Source organism: Orcinus orca, chromosome 18 (assembly GCF_937001465.1).
Source record: "Orcinus orca chromosome 18, mOrcOrc1.1, whole genome shotgun sequence".
Lineage (NCBI taxonomy): Eukaryota > Metazoa > Chordata > Mammalia > Artiodactyla > Delphinidae > Orcinus > Orcinus orca.
In genome coordinates, this window is record NC_064576.1 from 65058426 (window position 1) to 65075247 (window position 16822).

At 36.2% G+C, this 16822-nt stretch overlaps 1 protein-coding gene across 9 annotated transcripts in view; it reads right to left on the minus strand.

Moving 5' to 3' along the window:
- UFM1 (ubiquitin fold modifier 1) overlaps positions 1-16074 on the minus strand; it is a 77410-nt gene extending 61336 nt beyond the window's left edge. For 3 of the 9 annotated variants that reach the window (XR_007473234.1, XR_007473233.1, XR_007473235.1), the window contains exons 1-7: positions 15942-16074; positions 15810-15866; positions 12644-12701; positions 9256-9295; positions 7678-7710; positions 6680-6767; positions 6007-6310 (exon numbers count right to left, since the gene is read on the minus strand). Coding sequence is in view for 4 of the 9 variants with exons in the window: in XM_033410133.2 (XP_033266024.1) it covers positions 6265-6310; positions 6680-6767; positions 7678-7710; positions 9256-9295; positions 12644-12701; positions 15810-15866; positions 15942-15943 (324 nt within the window). In the remaining 5 variants the exon portion in view is untranslated. Of the gene's footprint in view, positions 1-2642; positions 2805-4242; positions 6311-6679; positions 6999-7677; positions 7711-9255; positions 9296-12643; positions 12702-15809; positions 15867-15941 lie in introns of those variants that run through there. The other 6 variants (XR_004478338.2, XM_033410133.2, XM_033410134.2 and 3 more) reach the window with 6 other exon arrangements.
- Between the last annotated feature and the right edge of the window lie 748 nt (positions 16075-16822).

Below are 16822 nucleotides of genomic sequence, written 5' to 3' on the forward strand. Positions count from 1 at the left end.
AAAAAGGAATTAAATGGGGTCATTTGTAGAGATGTGGATGGACCTAGAGACTGTCATACAGAGTGAAGTAAGTCAGAAAGAGAAAAACAAATATCGTATATTAATGCATATATGTGGAATCTAGAAAAACGGTACAGATGAACCATCTGCAAGGCAGAAATAGAGACACAGATGTAGAGAACAAACGTACTGGCACCAAGGGGAGAAAGTGGGGGTGGGGGGTGTGTGGGGTGGTGGTGGTGGGATGAATTGGGAGATTGGGATTGACATATATACACTAATATGTATAAAATAGATAATAAGAACCTGCTGTATAAAAAAATAAAAATTTTTAAATAAAATAATAAAAAAATAAAAAATTTTTAAAAATTATTTAAAAAAATAAAAAAAATTAAATTAAAACAAAAGGTCTACCAGGTAATATGGATTTATGGCAGAGGTTATAAAGGATGAAGACCTCTATGACTCACTCATTTATTCAGTCATTGTCTCTTATGTGTTATTGCTACATAATGTGCATACCTAAGGATAATTTTAAAATCCCTAATCTGTCCAACACACTTATTTAAAAAGTCACAGAAGCTAGCATCTCCACTTAAAACGTCAAAATGTTTGTGGCACTGACAATAAACATCACATAGAAATTTTTTTTCTTAAACAGCTCAGCTCAGTAAATTGTGCATTTAAGAATTATTAAATCCACAGTGTTACTCAGCCAAACAAATATTGACATGATGTATCATCACAATATGCTCTCAATAACAGCTTTTACATTGCTAATGAGTTTTGCCAGAAAATCACAGATTTATGCCAAAAATCTGGCTCTCAGCGCTTGTCTGCCAACCTTGGCCAGTGTTTTGCATCCAGACAGAATTTCCACAACACCCCCTATATAGCAAAGCAGGTAACAGGGCCATAAACCTACTTTTCCAATGTTCACAATTCTCTTTGTAGTTATAAATGTATATATATTTACTAAAAGAGTCTTAACTGTGTAGATTATTGAGTGTTCAATTTTTCAAGCAAAGTGAGATCACAGAAATGGTCAGTAGCAAGCTATGAGGCCCTCCCCAGATGTATCCTTTTCCTTTTTGGAAAATACTGCAATATAATTCTAGCAAAAATCATGGCCAACAAACCACAACACACGGTGTGGATTTTATAATCCCATAGACCTAGGAGCCAACCTCATTGTTGTAACTTTGAACACAATAACTTAAATCTTGGCTCCCTTAACAGTAAAGAAATGAACACAGCAGTTTGTGAAGAGATTAAGGTTTAAATGAGATAATGTCAATTTCCTAGCTGTGCTCTGCCCATTAAAAAAGGGTTTGAAGTATATACCCTTCCATATAATTACTTCACTCGGCAGATTTTGCTGGTTTTGAAATGTATAAATTTTTGAGAGCCCAAGAAAAAGGAATGAATCTTCACATTTCATCTCCAGTATTTACCAATATCCATAATACAGCTGATGATTAATATATATTTGTTAAAAAGTGGGAGGATGCTTCACACTTTTAAAAGAATGATTAATTCGTTTCTGAGACAGGGTAAATCCCTGCTACAAGAAGTGGTGAGGAAATATGGGTATATTGGTTAATTAAATATTCTGACTAAAGAAGTTATCAGGTAGGAGACACTGTTGAAATTTTCAAAGTTTTCATTCTTTTACATAGTCTTTTTTTTTGGCGGTACACGGGCCTCTCACTGTTGTGGCCTTTCCCGTTGTGGAGCACAGGCTCCGGACGCACAGGCTCAGTGGCCATGGCTCACGGGCCCAGCCGCTCCGCGGCATGTGGGATCTTCCCGGACCGGGGCACGAACCCGTGTCCCCCGCATCGGCAGGCGGTCTTCCAACCACTGCGCCACCAGGGAAGCCCTAAATAGTCTTTTGATTATAAAGTCCTTACTGGGTACCTGCTATGTGCAAGGCAATTTTGGAAATCCAGTTTCAGTCATGACCTTATGCTTTTATAAAATTTATAGTTTAAATCAGAGACAAATATAATTCTGTATTTAATAATTGTTGTAATGGAGGAATGTACAAAATGCAATGGGTGCTTAGAGAGCTAAACACCTAACTCTACTTGGGAGGAGTGAGCAAAGGCTCCATGGCTTCTAGAAGAATGAGTCTGAGGCTTTGCAGGCAAATGGAGAAAGCAAACGCATGGAGGCATAATATGGTACATCAGATACTGAATATTATTTGTAGTTCAGTGTAGCTGCAGTGTGAATTGGAGAAGGAAACTGTACGAAAGAGAGTAGCAATAACAGATGACTCTGAACAGTTCAAAGACCAGTTCAAGGGTCACAGATGTCATGAGAAGTATACATTTTTGTTCAGTGGGATTTTGATTAGTGGAACTACATGATCATATTTCCATGTCACAAAGCTCATTACAACGAAAGTGTGGAAAAGGAAATGGAGACTAGAGGCTTTTATAATAGCATGTACGAGAAACTGAGGGCTTTAGATCATAGAGATGGCTATGAGATTATATTCTGTAAACAGAATCAATCGAATTTTATGATTGGTTTGCTAAGGCAAGATAAAGGCGAGAATCTAATGAGTTTCAAATGCCTGGCTTAGGTAGTTAGATGTGGCTAATAGTTTGGACAGATTGAGCTCTTTGAGAATGTTTATTTCAATTAATGGTTTAATTAAACAGCCTGGTTTAAATAGTGATTTACCCATCCCCGGCACTATGAGAGGGTACTTCCAGAATTTCTGTATTGGAGGGGCTTATAGGCGAGTCTGGTGGGAAGAGCAGGTTACTGGGGAGCTAATCTTGTAGCTGCGTCTGCAAGACACACAAGGTTCAAAAACATAAATTGTCTGATGGGGCTGATGAACGCGGAGCCATAGTCCCACTCCCACCAAGCCACCCTGTGGAGTCACACCAGACTCATAATTACCTTTATTTGATTGGTTTTTACTTAATGTCCTACAATCATACCATATTTACACCATTAGTAAGTAATGCCATTCATGATTACACACATACTTGGTACTCTGAAATGAGAATTTAGGCCTGACACATTTCTCTTATATTTTTACATTTATAATTCAATATAGATCTAGTATATTGTGAAAAAGATACTGAAAAATTCTCCCAGTATGGTATGGAGAGTTCCAAAGTCAAACAAGGAGTCAAATTTTAAATCTCAACCTCTTTAAGCCTCTTTCTTCTTCAGTAAAATGGGAATAATTTGGCATTGTTGTGAAGAATGAGACGTGAAAGTAAATATCAAAATATTTGATGTTCAATACATATTGAAACTGTGTATTCATATTCAATACATATTTGTGCACTACATTTCTTTTAGATGAGTTACATATGTAAATTATATGTGTGTATATATATACCCACTAATTCCATAGGTAAATACATAAAATAGATATATGTATACATACACATATATATGACTTACATATGTAATACGCAGTTTATAAATAGCCTTGGGAACACTAATATTTGGTCAGTTAATTTATAAGTGCTCCATTAGAGTACATAAATGCTTTCAAGTTACAAATATTTCTAGGTCTTTGGGTAAAGACATGGTGGGTATTTTTAATGTCTTAATTTGGGGACCGGGGAGCTTAAATTGGACTGAGTTTTCTTCCCACTGGCTTTTCTTTCAAATAACTAATCTTAAGAAATAAAATATCCAAAAAACTATTGGACGTGGAACACTTTAAAAGGAGGCTTTACTACCGGTGAGTGAGAGAGACTGTTATAGCATCTCTGCACTTAGCTACTGGAGGAACAAGCAGTGGGATGTACACTTCCCAAGATTCTAGAACATATTCTAGTTACTCTGACCCCTTACACTGCATTTTGTTCCTCTACAAAGTGAAAAGTTATCATTAATTCTCAAACTGAGCTGCAAAACAGAAATCATCAGGACTGCTTTTATAAACAGAAATTCTTATACATCATTCCAGATTAATGAGTAAGAACTTTAGGGGTGGCTTCCAGAAATCCGTATTTATAATTTCCGAGGTGATTCTGATAATCATCCCAGGTTTATTTAGGACCCACCAACCTACACACTTACTATAGACACTGTAACTTGAATTTTTTTCCAAATGGACGGGCATTTGGAAATATATATTCATTTCTAAGATCTATAGCCATTAATAATTTTTGCCCTTTGTTTTTTTTTTGGCTACATTTGTTATATACTGGCTCAAAAGGTGTGCTAATTAAACACTAATAATAAGAGTAGACAATATGGTTTATGGTATAAGAAAATGTATTTTCACAAGAGTACCAATAAAGCATTTAAACTAAATACAACACTTCAAAACATTCTGCACAAAGAAGTTACAGATCACATTTATTTAATAACAAAACGCCTAGTTCTTTAAGAAAATATTTTTTAAGACCTTACTGCAATACAATTTTCCAACCAAAGAACAAAAATATTAAACAAATTATGGTAGAAGACATCATAAAACTTATTAATGTAACAAATTAGGCAGAATTTTGTGCTAGAAACAGAATGGGGGAAATCTAAATAAAACAAAAAATGCAGAAAACTGGGTATTCATAAATTTCTGGTTAACTGAGGCTTAATGTTGTTAAAGACCAGGAGTCTTTAAGCGTCAGGCTTTGTTTATAAAAAATTCCCCAAACATTAGCAACATACTACCTCAGCACAATTTTTTTTCCCTTTACAATTCAGAATCGTGCTGTTCATTTGTCAAATATATGAACAATATCTAGTTACTTCCTTAAACTTAACCAATATTACTCTTCGGATACTGATTCTGTTGCGTTGTTTTTTTCCCAATGAACCTAGAGCCTATGCATACTTGGATAAAAATTGGTCTTAGAAATACTTTATTCATGAATAATTCTACACATATTCATTGAAGGCCTACATTTCCAGGCCTAGAAAGAGCAAGACAGACACCAGGCCTGCCTCCAGAGCTTACCATCTAGAATACAGCAAGTCAAGCACTGGTTCTCAATCACTACGAGCCTTCGTTTCACCTTTCAAGATGTGCATAGATATTGATGTCCTCTCTAAAGGCAAACTAAATCTTCCCTTATGCATATCATTCCTTAGATTCTCTATGGGGAATTCTGAAATCTGTATGTTGACAAGGCCTATGCTTTGCTTTCTGTGATTGCCTTCTGCTCCTTATAACAATGTCAAGTATTTTATTTTCCTTTCAGTTCTTCCCAACACAGCCTCTGCGGTTTTGTCCATACAGTTTGGCCTTTTCTGTGACACTCGTTACAGCTTTCTGCTCCCCTTCATTTTTGTTTCTTTCCTTCTGACTAGAAGCCTGGTCATCTGGGCTTCCCCATCTTCCTTTCCTAGCTTCTTATTCACTCCAGTAACTAATCTTAACACTTCCTTAAATGTTGGGTCTTCTGTAAGTAGAATTAGTGAGCATTTCAATTAGCATTTCCTTGAGCTCTGTTGTGAACGTCAGATCCTCTCTACGACAATGCTTTCTCCCTGAACACTATTTAGATATATTATCCTCAAAAAGATGGTTTCTTGAGGATTCCTGTTTTGAAGGTTTTTTTAAAAAAGAGATCAATAAAGGAATGCATAATTCAGCAACTGATGCTTCTACTTCAGTCTCAATTAAACCCTTTGGCCTGGGATACCAATGTCACACGTAAGGGGCTAGATCGAAAATTCAAGTTTTGGCTCTTTGATTTTTAAAATAAAGTTTATAAGAACTCAAGAAGTCTGAAAACTTCAAAGCAAGCTAAATGATAAAAAGATAGTTATTCATTGATGTGATCCTTTATCATAAACGATATTAATGAAGAATTCAACTATTTTTGTGTCTCCAGGTCAGATGCTATCAAGCAAATTGCCACGTATGGATTGATAATCTTTTTACACTATTAACTCAAAGACAAATAGGAAGATTGAGTAAATATTAATTTTCCAAATGTTCTCAGGAAGAATGATCAGAAGCATCCTCCAGTTATAAGACACAGTTGGATAATCCATTTACCCCCAATGAACTACCTGTGTGTGCTGTGAGGTAGTAACGTGATCTTCTGTGGTGATGACACCCTCAATAGAGAAGTGTCCCCTCTTCACGTGAAGAGTGTGAATAACAAGAAGGGACAGACAGTCACCTTTCATTACTTCATCAACTATTGGTGTCTTCATAGGATTTCAAATGCCTGATTCCAATTTTACAACAATAACAATAACAATATTTATTCTGGAAGGGGATTTTATGTTCCAAGCAGCAGATATTAACAACTTCCAACACGATCTCTAGGAATTATTCGCAGTTCTGAACCGTGCTTTAGAAAAACATTTCCTATACAAACAAACAAAACAAAAAGTTAGGTATTTAAAAAATGACACACTATCTTAACATTTCAACAATTATTATGTAAAAGAAACAAAGGAGTGTCAAGTAGGTACAAAGCTCAAAGATCATTAGAACCCGAGTCCAGGCTTAAGTCTTGTGCCTACCCCTCTCACATCTTCACAACCCAACTAATGTTTGAAAATTTTAAATAAGAACACTACCCAAAGAACTACTACCAAAACCAATCATCAAATAAAACATAAGGTAATTTAACCATCAATACTCACTTTAATATACAATAAAATACTGAGGGGCAGGAAAAATAATAAATCTAAATCTACCCCAAGTGACAGAAGTTTAGAAACCCTGACCTACTTTGGGTCTGCGTTGCCTGCTGAGATTTTCTTCACACCTCGTGATGCCCACAATTCAATTTTATAGGGTAATCCAACAGGCAACATGTCAGAGTAAGCAATAATTCAAATTAATATAACTACCAAGCATTTCTAGAGTAGGAAAAGCAAAACCTTTAAACCTAAGTTTAAAGGCATCTATACAACAAAATGCCTCATGATTCTCAAAAAACAGACTTTAATTTAATAAAATTATACACTTAAAACAACTGATTTATGTAAAAAGAAATTATTTAAAATTCCTCTTCATTTGCTGTATGGCTAAATTTCAAGCCCAGGACCTAGGAGGACAATATAATTTTGTAGAAGTACTTTAGAATATTAATAGTTTAAAAATAACTACTTCTCAAGATTGAGGTTACATTATATTAAATCATGCTTAATTTCAAAATATTATAATTAGACTATAAGCTAAGGAAGGTACATCTAACACAAATATACAACTGTCTGTTAAGATGTTTACTTTTACCCTTCCTGCTTGTTAGGACATCAATATTTAGCACTGTATAATGGTAACAGCTTGAAACTCTGAGTGTAGACCAGGCCCCATGAAATTTAAATGACTGTACTTCTTTAAAATAGCCAGCACTTATTGAATGCTTACTATAAATAATGCAAACTTTTAAGCACTTTACATGTACTACCTCACAACTACCTTATGACGTAGCTCAAAATCATTATTCCCAGAAGAGCACAATCTTCAGACTTTTTGTTACATGTATTAAATACCTTTAAAGCCTCTTGGTCAGGTTTTCTCTTTCTTGTAGCCAAAAGCATACATAACTGATACATAGAAAGAAACGAAGTACTTACACACATAGGTAAAGACTACTATACAATCCCTAAAAATCAACTATTACCTTGGTTAAATCCTATCAAGTCTAATTAGAATGAATTAAATATTCAGTATCAATTGATAAATATAGCCTCATCACACCTCCATGGATTTCAGATACTCACCAGCAGTCTGTGCAGGATTTATTCCTATTCCATCTAGAAAATAAGTCGTAAAATCATCTAAGTTATTTCTAAAGCTAAAAGGCTTTAATAGTAACAAGAAGAACTGTGCCAAAAAAGTGCTGCTGTGTACACAGGCATAAGCCAAACAGTTATACTGAGAACACGAATGACAATCTGTCAGGTGAGTTATCTGTTGAAATCTCTCACTATTATGTATTCACACACATTGCTGGATTAGACAAGAACATCTGTCAATACAATGATCCTGGTAAGTTTTACAAAGAAGATAGTTTTTTATACTATTTTGCCACATCCAGTGAAAAATAAAGCCAAAACACCTTGGTATGTCATTAATCATTTAATATTGCTCTGAGGCATCAAATCCTAAGGCTGAAGAGCCCACGTAGTGATGTAAATTCCACTGACACCTGATAAAAGTTTACAAAGCACTTTCCCAATAGCTATTCATTTGTGAATTTAGAACTTTCCAGAAAAGTAAGATAGCTCTCATCTAAATACAGACACATTTCAATGTGACAGCATGCAGAATGTTTCAGAATGAGAAATTCCATCATATCTAAACTAAATCATACTAATTATTGCACATTAAAGCCACCTTCTTGGGCTTCCATGGTGGTGCAGTGGTCAAGAATCTGCCTGCCAACGCAGGGGACACAGGTTCGAGCCCTGGTCCAGGAAGATCCCACATGCCATGGAGCAACTAAGCCCGTGCGACACAACAACTGAGCCTGCGAGCCACAACTGCTGAAGCCCGTGCGCCTAGAGCCCGTGCTCCGCAACAAGAAAAGCCACCACAATGAGAAGCCTGCACACCACAATGAACAGTAGCCCCCGCTCACTGCAACCAGAGAAAGCCCGCGCACAGCAGCGAAGACCCAACGCAGCCAAAAATAAATAAATAAAATAAATAAAACATTAAAAAAAAAAACCTACCTTCTTTTAGTCTATCTTAACTAATCCCGAAGCACTCACCAGTACCTGTGAATATTACTTTGTATTCTTGAAAGATAATAAGCATTCCCTGCAATCTTTATTCCTCATCTTGTTTCAGTATTTTCTCATAGGGCTATTTCCATTAAACTTAATTATTAGTAGTATCCTAAGATATTCAGAATTTAATTTATATATCTAACTGGATAAAATCCTCATTATTGCAGTCCATAAGAAATTGTTTTCTATCAGGAAAGCAATAACAAGGTATAGCAAAGGTACATTCCTGCTTAGCTTCCTATATTCTAAAAGCATTTACCAATATAACTTATTAAAAAAAAAACCCCAAAACCCCTTTTTAAATAAAATGACATGTTATTTTTAATAATTTGTCATGAAGTTATAAGGACACAAAATATTATCAAGTGCTGTACTATATAACAAAAGCACAAAAAAAATGAAAAGAGACAATTATGAACAATAACCTTGACTTAGTGTTTACAATCAAGTATATCATTTATCTTAAGTTTTAGCCTTTTATATTTAAGTCAATTTTAACTAATTTGGTTTCTTTTAAACAATTTCTGTAACTCAAAGTTAATACATAGTTTTAAAATGAATTCTTACCATTGGTAATAATTGCACTTGTTGCTGCAGGAACTTTAAACTAAAAGGGAGTAAAAGATAAAAAATACATATATATATATATAAAACATTAACTATGAAAGATGGTTAGCAAGGATAGGGTACATATAATCAACTCTATAATTCTAAAATGTGGTTTATCTTTTAGGATAAGTAACATCATCAAAGAATACTATAACTTGCTTTATCTTTAAAGGGCAACACTGTTCTCTAAATACTGCATTTCATTGTATCTAGGACACCATACATTGTAAAATGCATCTTTTTTATGCACTACAAAAAAAGAAAAACACTGTCAATGAATCTATGACCCAATGTTTACTCTTTCAGACTTAGATATGATTTACTTTTGTCATATATAATGCTCAGGCATAAGCAAAAATAAAAGCAAAGCAACTGCTTAGAATATTCCTCAAATTTCTTTGTGGAAATAGTTAAGTTCAAACAAATGCTCTCTTGTGTTTAATGGGAGGCCAACCAAGGCTCATATTCCTTCCTCAAGTTCTCCTTAAATGATTTGCTGACTTAAACCTCATGGGATTGCGACAGTCCAATTATGCCACCAGGAAATACCTCTAAGTACAAGTAGGTACAGGTGATGTCAGCTAGACAATTATGTGACTGCCACATGGCCAAGCATGACAGGAAGACTCCACTGAGATGTAAAAAGAAGAGCTTTCTGAATCAATGAAATGTGGTATGGATCTTATCAGTAGCTAAAAGGTAGGATTCTCCTCTTAATGCTCCAGAGACCAGTATTTGTCAAAGTGTGTTCATGTCCTCATAGTTCATTCTTCCAACAAATATTAATTAAGCACTTCTACGTCATGGACTAACTTTATAAATATTAGTTGAGTTTTGTAATTAAATAAATTTGGAAAACATTAAGTTAAACTACTAGTCTTTTCAAAATCCTTTAATATGAGGCTAATATAGTTTATTTAACTCCAGGCAAAAAAATAGTCAATAATGTGTTTCCCATACTTTTGGGCCACTGATCCCAGTTTTTAATGTTTTTTTTTGGTGGTTCTGGTGGTCTGGGGAAAACACTCTCTCTGGGAAATGCTGCTCTTGGTATTTATAGTGGTCACGTATCATAGTTGAGAAAAACAACTAAAAGCTTATTTTAATTTATGAATTGAACAACCAAGTTTTAAAATAAGAACTTAACTATGCATAAGAACAATTACTTGTTACGGGCTTATGTACCTAAAAAACAAATAATTTTACTGTTCATATCGTACATTCTTAAGTGTAAGTGTCCTCTTAAAGTTTTAAAAATTTTAAATAAACCTAATTTAAAGTAACTTCAAAATGTACTTTAATAAATTTAAAAATACTTCAAAAGTTTTTATAGAGGCTGTAATACTTATTAAAATTTTATCAAACACCTAAATTAATTATAGGCAATTTCAGATGTCTAAAACTTGAATATGACAAAGTTTCTATTTGTTATTCTTAGTTATGTCCATTTTAAGATAAGCTATGCGTTTTCTTAGTGGTAACGTATTTTGTGACATTAAAAATCAAAAGCAACTGCAGACATAATTTCTTCCTTTTCCAGCACGTAGCAGCAATGGTTAAACTGACATCTGGGGAAGCATTACCAGCGATGTACATACAGCAACTACCACTTCTGTCTACAGTACTGACAAGTTTTTTCCCAGATGCAAAGTGCACTTTATGTTCCTCAGCTGTCATTCATTCCTATCTCATATCCCACATGTCTTATAATTTAGGATGTTAAGAGGCTCTTTCAGGCTTTGACAACTCATTCTTTAGTTAAATTAATTCCCAGTCATATGCTGGGGGATTTTATTTTATTTTTTATTAAGAGAATTTTACTAGGGATTTATATCCACAGACTTCTGGTTTCTTAAGTCAAATCTTGTTCTTACTGAAAGAGTCTACAATGTCATCTTGTGAAAGGCCTTCTCACTGCTGCCTTAAAGCTATATCCTTTCTAAGTGTGTAACACTCGTGATTCATGATAATTAAAAGGTACACTAAAACCTTAATCAATACATGTGGTTGCGTGAAGTTTGTTCATTTTCTGTTGCTCACCTGTTAGGATTTTCACAAGCTTTACTAGAAGACCCAGATCACAACAATGCCTTTGCCTTGTAAAAGGACACACTATAAAATAAGTACAAAATTTAATAATAAATATTAATTATAGCTTGAAGAGATCTACTTCTCAAATTGGAATCTGTGGAAACTGCTAGGCCACAAGCCAGGAGCATTTCAACCAAGTGATCTGTGTAGCAAAAAGTAATGATGCTGTGTTCAGATTTGTTCCCCACCTCTTTTTAGTTATTCTTTCTGCATGAAGGATAGATCAAAATTGACAATAAAGCAAGTAATACCACTTTTCAGTTTAACTCTGAATGAGTGATGAACGATGGCAGCGGTCCCTGACAATAGTTTATAAGGAGCCGGAAGCACTAATGGGCTGGCTGATTTTCCATTAATTCCTTAAGTACAGGGCCGGACTATGGATTAAGCCGGTTTCTTATTTATTTAATTACTGAATTTTTCCTGTGACTGTAAACTTGTAAGATTTCGAACGAAATATTCTGAGTTGGGTTACTCTGTACCTGCACTGCACCTTTAACTCCACAAAATTTTAGTAACTGCTATTATATTTTTACACAAAATCACTTAATCAGGTAGGAACGGTAGGCATTAACTATTCCCATTTTACACATTAAGAAATTTAAGGAAGAAATTCGTGGGCTGGCCCCACGTCAAACAGATAATTAATGACACAGTTAAAAGAGGAATGCTAAGTCTCCTAAATCACATTTTCAGGTTACTTCCACCAGACCAAGTTTCTCTTCTAATTGTTAAGTCCAACGAGTTACTTTACAGATGCCTCTGATAAAAAATTCTGATGAAAAAATTTTATTTCTTAAAAACAGAAACCCAAACATATCTTTAAAAACACTTTTAAAAACAATAAATTTTACTGACACTCCACATGCTTTATAGAGAAAATCTGAAAACTAAGATAAACATATAATAAAATTGTACTTCTAGAATCAAAGCTAGTAAAACACAGGCGTACAGATTACAGTGATATAATGTTTTTTTAAAAAACTGACATATCATCACTATCTTTTCAATTTCAATAAAAATTCTCCTTATAATTTTCAATGGTTACATTAAATAGATGTGTCCATTTAAGTCATTCTTTTATCGGTGAGTCTCAACTTTCACTCTACTTTTATCTATAAGTGAGGCTTAACTTTTTGACAGCGTAAACCTAGTAATGAACCCATGTGGCAGTGGTGGGTCAAGATGCATGCAGATTTTTGAGACACATCACTAAACTGCACTCTCTACAGGTTGTTCCAATTTCTGTACTTACTTCTTCTGCTGCAAACTTTAAGACTGCTGTAAAAGGTGTACTTTCAGGAACACTGAGTCTGCAAGAATTAAAAAGAATCTTTTAAAAGGCTGAGTTTTTTTTAGGTCCTCTGTTACTTATTTCGGCTACTGACAAAGCTGTCTTTTGAGTCTGACGTTGGCTATTATGATTGCACACTATGTTCATGAACTCTACCAAGAAAGAAAGCAATTATTAGCCTTATTGCTGAGATGGTGCCCTCGGCTCCGCTTGAAAATGAATAACCTACATAGGTGTGGATTTGTACATGCTTCATACTTTGATACAAACAGGTCTAGCGTGTAGGTTGCTTCTTGTTTCTAGAGATGGATTTCAAAAAGTTGAATCTCTCCTCAGTCTTCAGTACACTTTGCCGCCTCCAGTTCATCCCATGCAAGAATGTGATCATTTTCATTAGAAGAAGAGGCTACCTGGGAAGCATCATCAGATCATAAGTCTTTTCACGAAGCTTTCTGTGAACTTTCAATCATCAAGTCTAAAATAGTAGTCCAAGTTGATGAAAATGAGTATGTTTACTATGGCGAGATGTTCAGTGATTTTCCACCTTTATGTCATTTGAAAATGGGCTCACTCAATACAAACATTTCAGAGAGTGATGTGTGATTTTGTTAACTGACCTGTACAGTGGCAAGTATATTAAAGAGCACCAATAAACAGTCAATCCGCATCAATTTTCCAACTTAAACACTAAAAAATAATTGACATTATACCTTAAGAAAGCACTCAAAGACACAGAAATAAGTTAAATAAGATTAATAAGAGTCCTAATGTAAAATAAATTACAATGATTAAAGATCAAATCCTCTTTCAAAGTAGGGAAAGCTAACATTTCTCTTTGAAACTTCTCTATTTGTCACCACTGTATTGTTCTCTAACGACTTAATACCAACTACTACTATATAACACCCTCAGGTATATGTACCATCCCCTCACTTAGTCTACAGATCTACTGCTGAATATAAAAATCATTGTATCTGACACAGCACATTACAGCGACTTTCAGTAAGGAAAGTGTTAATAGATTTCTCAGCTGCCCTAGTCCACTCCCCCCAAATAATGCTAAAGAGTGAAAATAGATGTCATTTTATTCCCTTTCCTTTTTTATATGGAATAAAAAGAGAGGAAAACAAAATTCTAAAGGATAGCCATTTGATTAAAAAATATCTAATAAACTGGCAATGTAAAAGTTTATAAAGCTGGGAACAGTACTTTGCAAGTATTTCTGTAGTTTATTTATAGTTTAGAACCTGAGACTCACTGTCCTAAAACTCTAGAGGAGAACTTCTTAAAGTTTGCGGTTTCAATTCACTTTTGGACTAGAGACTGAAAATGTCCTTGTATCATATAATAAAATGTCATGTTGATATTCATTAACATAAGTTTCTATCTGCATATTAAATTGGTGAGACTGTCCAAATAAAATCCAATAATACAGAAAATAAAAACATATTTTAGTGCATGTTCTAATTAGCAGAAAATTGCAGAGGGACTGGGAGTTACTGCAACTCCAGAAACCTTACCTAGATTTGAAGCTCTTGTGTTTGCCAGTCACATCATTTTGTAAAACTTAAGCTTACATTACATTGGTGTTTTGAAAAAATAGGAACTATCCTGCATATTAAAATGAACTTTTAAAGTAAATTACTGGCAAAATTTGTTTTTTTAATAAATATTTCACATAAACAGAACCATGGCATAACTTGACAAGTGTTATTATAAAGAATAAAAACAAAGTTTCTATAGGACACTAGGGAAGGGTGAAATGAACTCCCTAGATCATCACAGAAATTGTCTCAGAGGTGAAATTTTGATCATTAAAGGATACTGTCAGGAAGTGGTAGTCACGAAACTACATTAGAAGCACACAGGAGAACGTGTGCCAGACAGGGAGGATCCAAAGACTTGCTTGTCAATTTGGGAACAGGATGGCTGAAACTTTGATTAAGTGATGGTGGTGGTAAGTAGCCGGGGGTGGGGTGAGGAGGAAGAGGGGGGGAGTAAGACTGGAAACACTGGAATTAGACTGAAAGAGCCAAAGGTGTTTTTTAACGCATCCTGTATATGAAAGAGAATGTTTGATTTCAACATTTCTATAACCAAGTAGCAATACCAACAGGGAATCTATCAACAAACAAAAAAACAAAACAAACAATAAAAACCCAGACATTCCCCCGAATAAATCCAGGACTGAAACATCTTTCTTAGAATTCAACTATTAGCAACTCAAGGAACATTTCTCTATCGAAGTATGTATTTACCTGCCTGACCAGTGAAAAGTGGCCTTAAAAAGTTAAAGCATGTTTTCCCACAAATCTCAGAGCTGCTTTTACTAGTACTCAAATACTAGATACCATTACTTTGAATAGGAAACATAACATAATGACCCTGACACACCCATACATGTGTTGTGTCTATTTTATATACACATACCCACACGCAAATTACACATACATACAACTATACACACACTGAACTAGAAATGTGCTGCTAAATTCATTCAGTCAACACATACTGAGTGAACTGGTACCACGTTCCAGGCACTCTTATAGACACCGATGCTGCTCTACTCCTTCATCTTTCTCCCTCCCGCCTTCTTATTCTTTTTTTCTAGAGCCAACTTACACGTTGATGAAAACAATCCAATGTAAAGCGCGAAATCAAAGATGAGAGAGGGAGTAATCTCTCTACTTTGTGAAGCCCAACTATCGAGTGAGTCACACTCAACGAGTATCAGGAGCCTGACTGTTCTATTAATTTCGGAACCCGGACTGGGATGCTTTCCCTTACTTCCTCTAACAGCTGGTCAAAGTGGTGAAAGGCCTTTCTCATCACGAGCAGATTGAGACTGTTTTAAGGACGCCAGCAAATCACCAGAGCCCCGTCCACACGTCCTCCCACTCCGTCAGCCCCCAAAGAGAGCTCGCAAATCACCAGCAACGTTCCCAGCACACATATCCGCACAGCCCCGCGCCTGGGCAAGCTGACACTTACAGGATACCTCAGTTCGAGTGGGATGTGGGAAGCTCAGGGGAGGAAAGGAACGCGGACCACTGGTGTGGAAGCTGCGGGGAAGGCTCATATCGCCCAGCCCATAGCGACCCCCCCCCCCCGCGACCGAGCTACTCACACTTTGTACGGCAGCCGCGGGTCCGACGTCAGTGTAATCTTAAAGGAAACCTTCGACCTGTGGAAGAGAGCGGGAGAGTTAAGGTCGGGCAGCGGGACGGGGGACTGGGGCGGGTGGAAAGCAAACACTTACATGGTGCTGCCGGTCTGGACACGAACCTCACTCCAACTCCGTCCACCAACCTCACTTCCTCTGCGGCGTCTGGCCCTACTCAGGTCCACGTCTCCCGCGGCAAGCTGGGGTCCTCCAAGGTTGCTGGTGTCCAAGGCATTGCCTGAAAAATCGGGCCCAGATGCTCACGCTGGGCGGCGCCTACAAGCTACAGATAACTACTGCTTTTTCATGTATATCTCTGAAACAAAATTGCGGATCGTTTGGAATGAATATTCTTCTAATTGCAGTTACTTTCTTCTGTATTTTCAGACAGGCACAGACAGAGACAGCAGGACTCCAGGTCCCAGCTTGCCGGTTGGGTCGGAAGTAAGGGTCCCGGGAGGCGGGCGAAGAGCGGGGCGGTGGGCGGGGCTGGAGGCGGGCGCGCTCCCAAGTTGCCGAGGCAACCTGAGCGCGGAGAAGCTCGATTGATGCACTAGAAGTTGGAATCCTCACCTAGCTTTAATATTAGTATTTTATGCCTGTCCAGCAACCTAATCATGTTATATCTTGTAGATTTCTCGTATTTTTTTCTTTTACATTGTAAATTTCAACAGCTAAGGGACTTATCAAGCTGGTGAGAGACAAGATCCCTGCACTTGAGGAGTCCAGTTGAGATTAATCCATGAACAGATTTCAATAGTTTGTTATGTGGGTCTAATAGGATTAAACCAGGGAACTAGGTTGCCTATCACCGGTCACATTTATTCAGCTTAATAAGAAATTTGAATCCTTTCTTTGTGTCAGGCACTAAAGCTAAACGCTGGGTATGCCGGGATGAGTAAGGTAGGTAGGTGCCAACCCTCTAGGATCTAATAGTCGCAGGTTCTCATATAGTGAGGGAAGACGACTGTACGTCC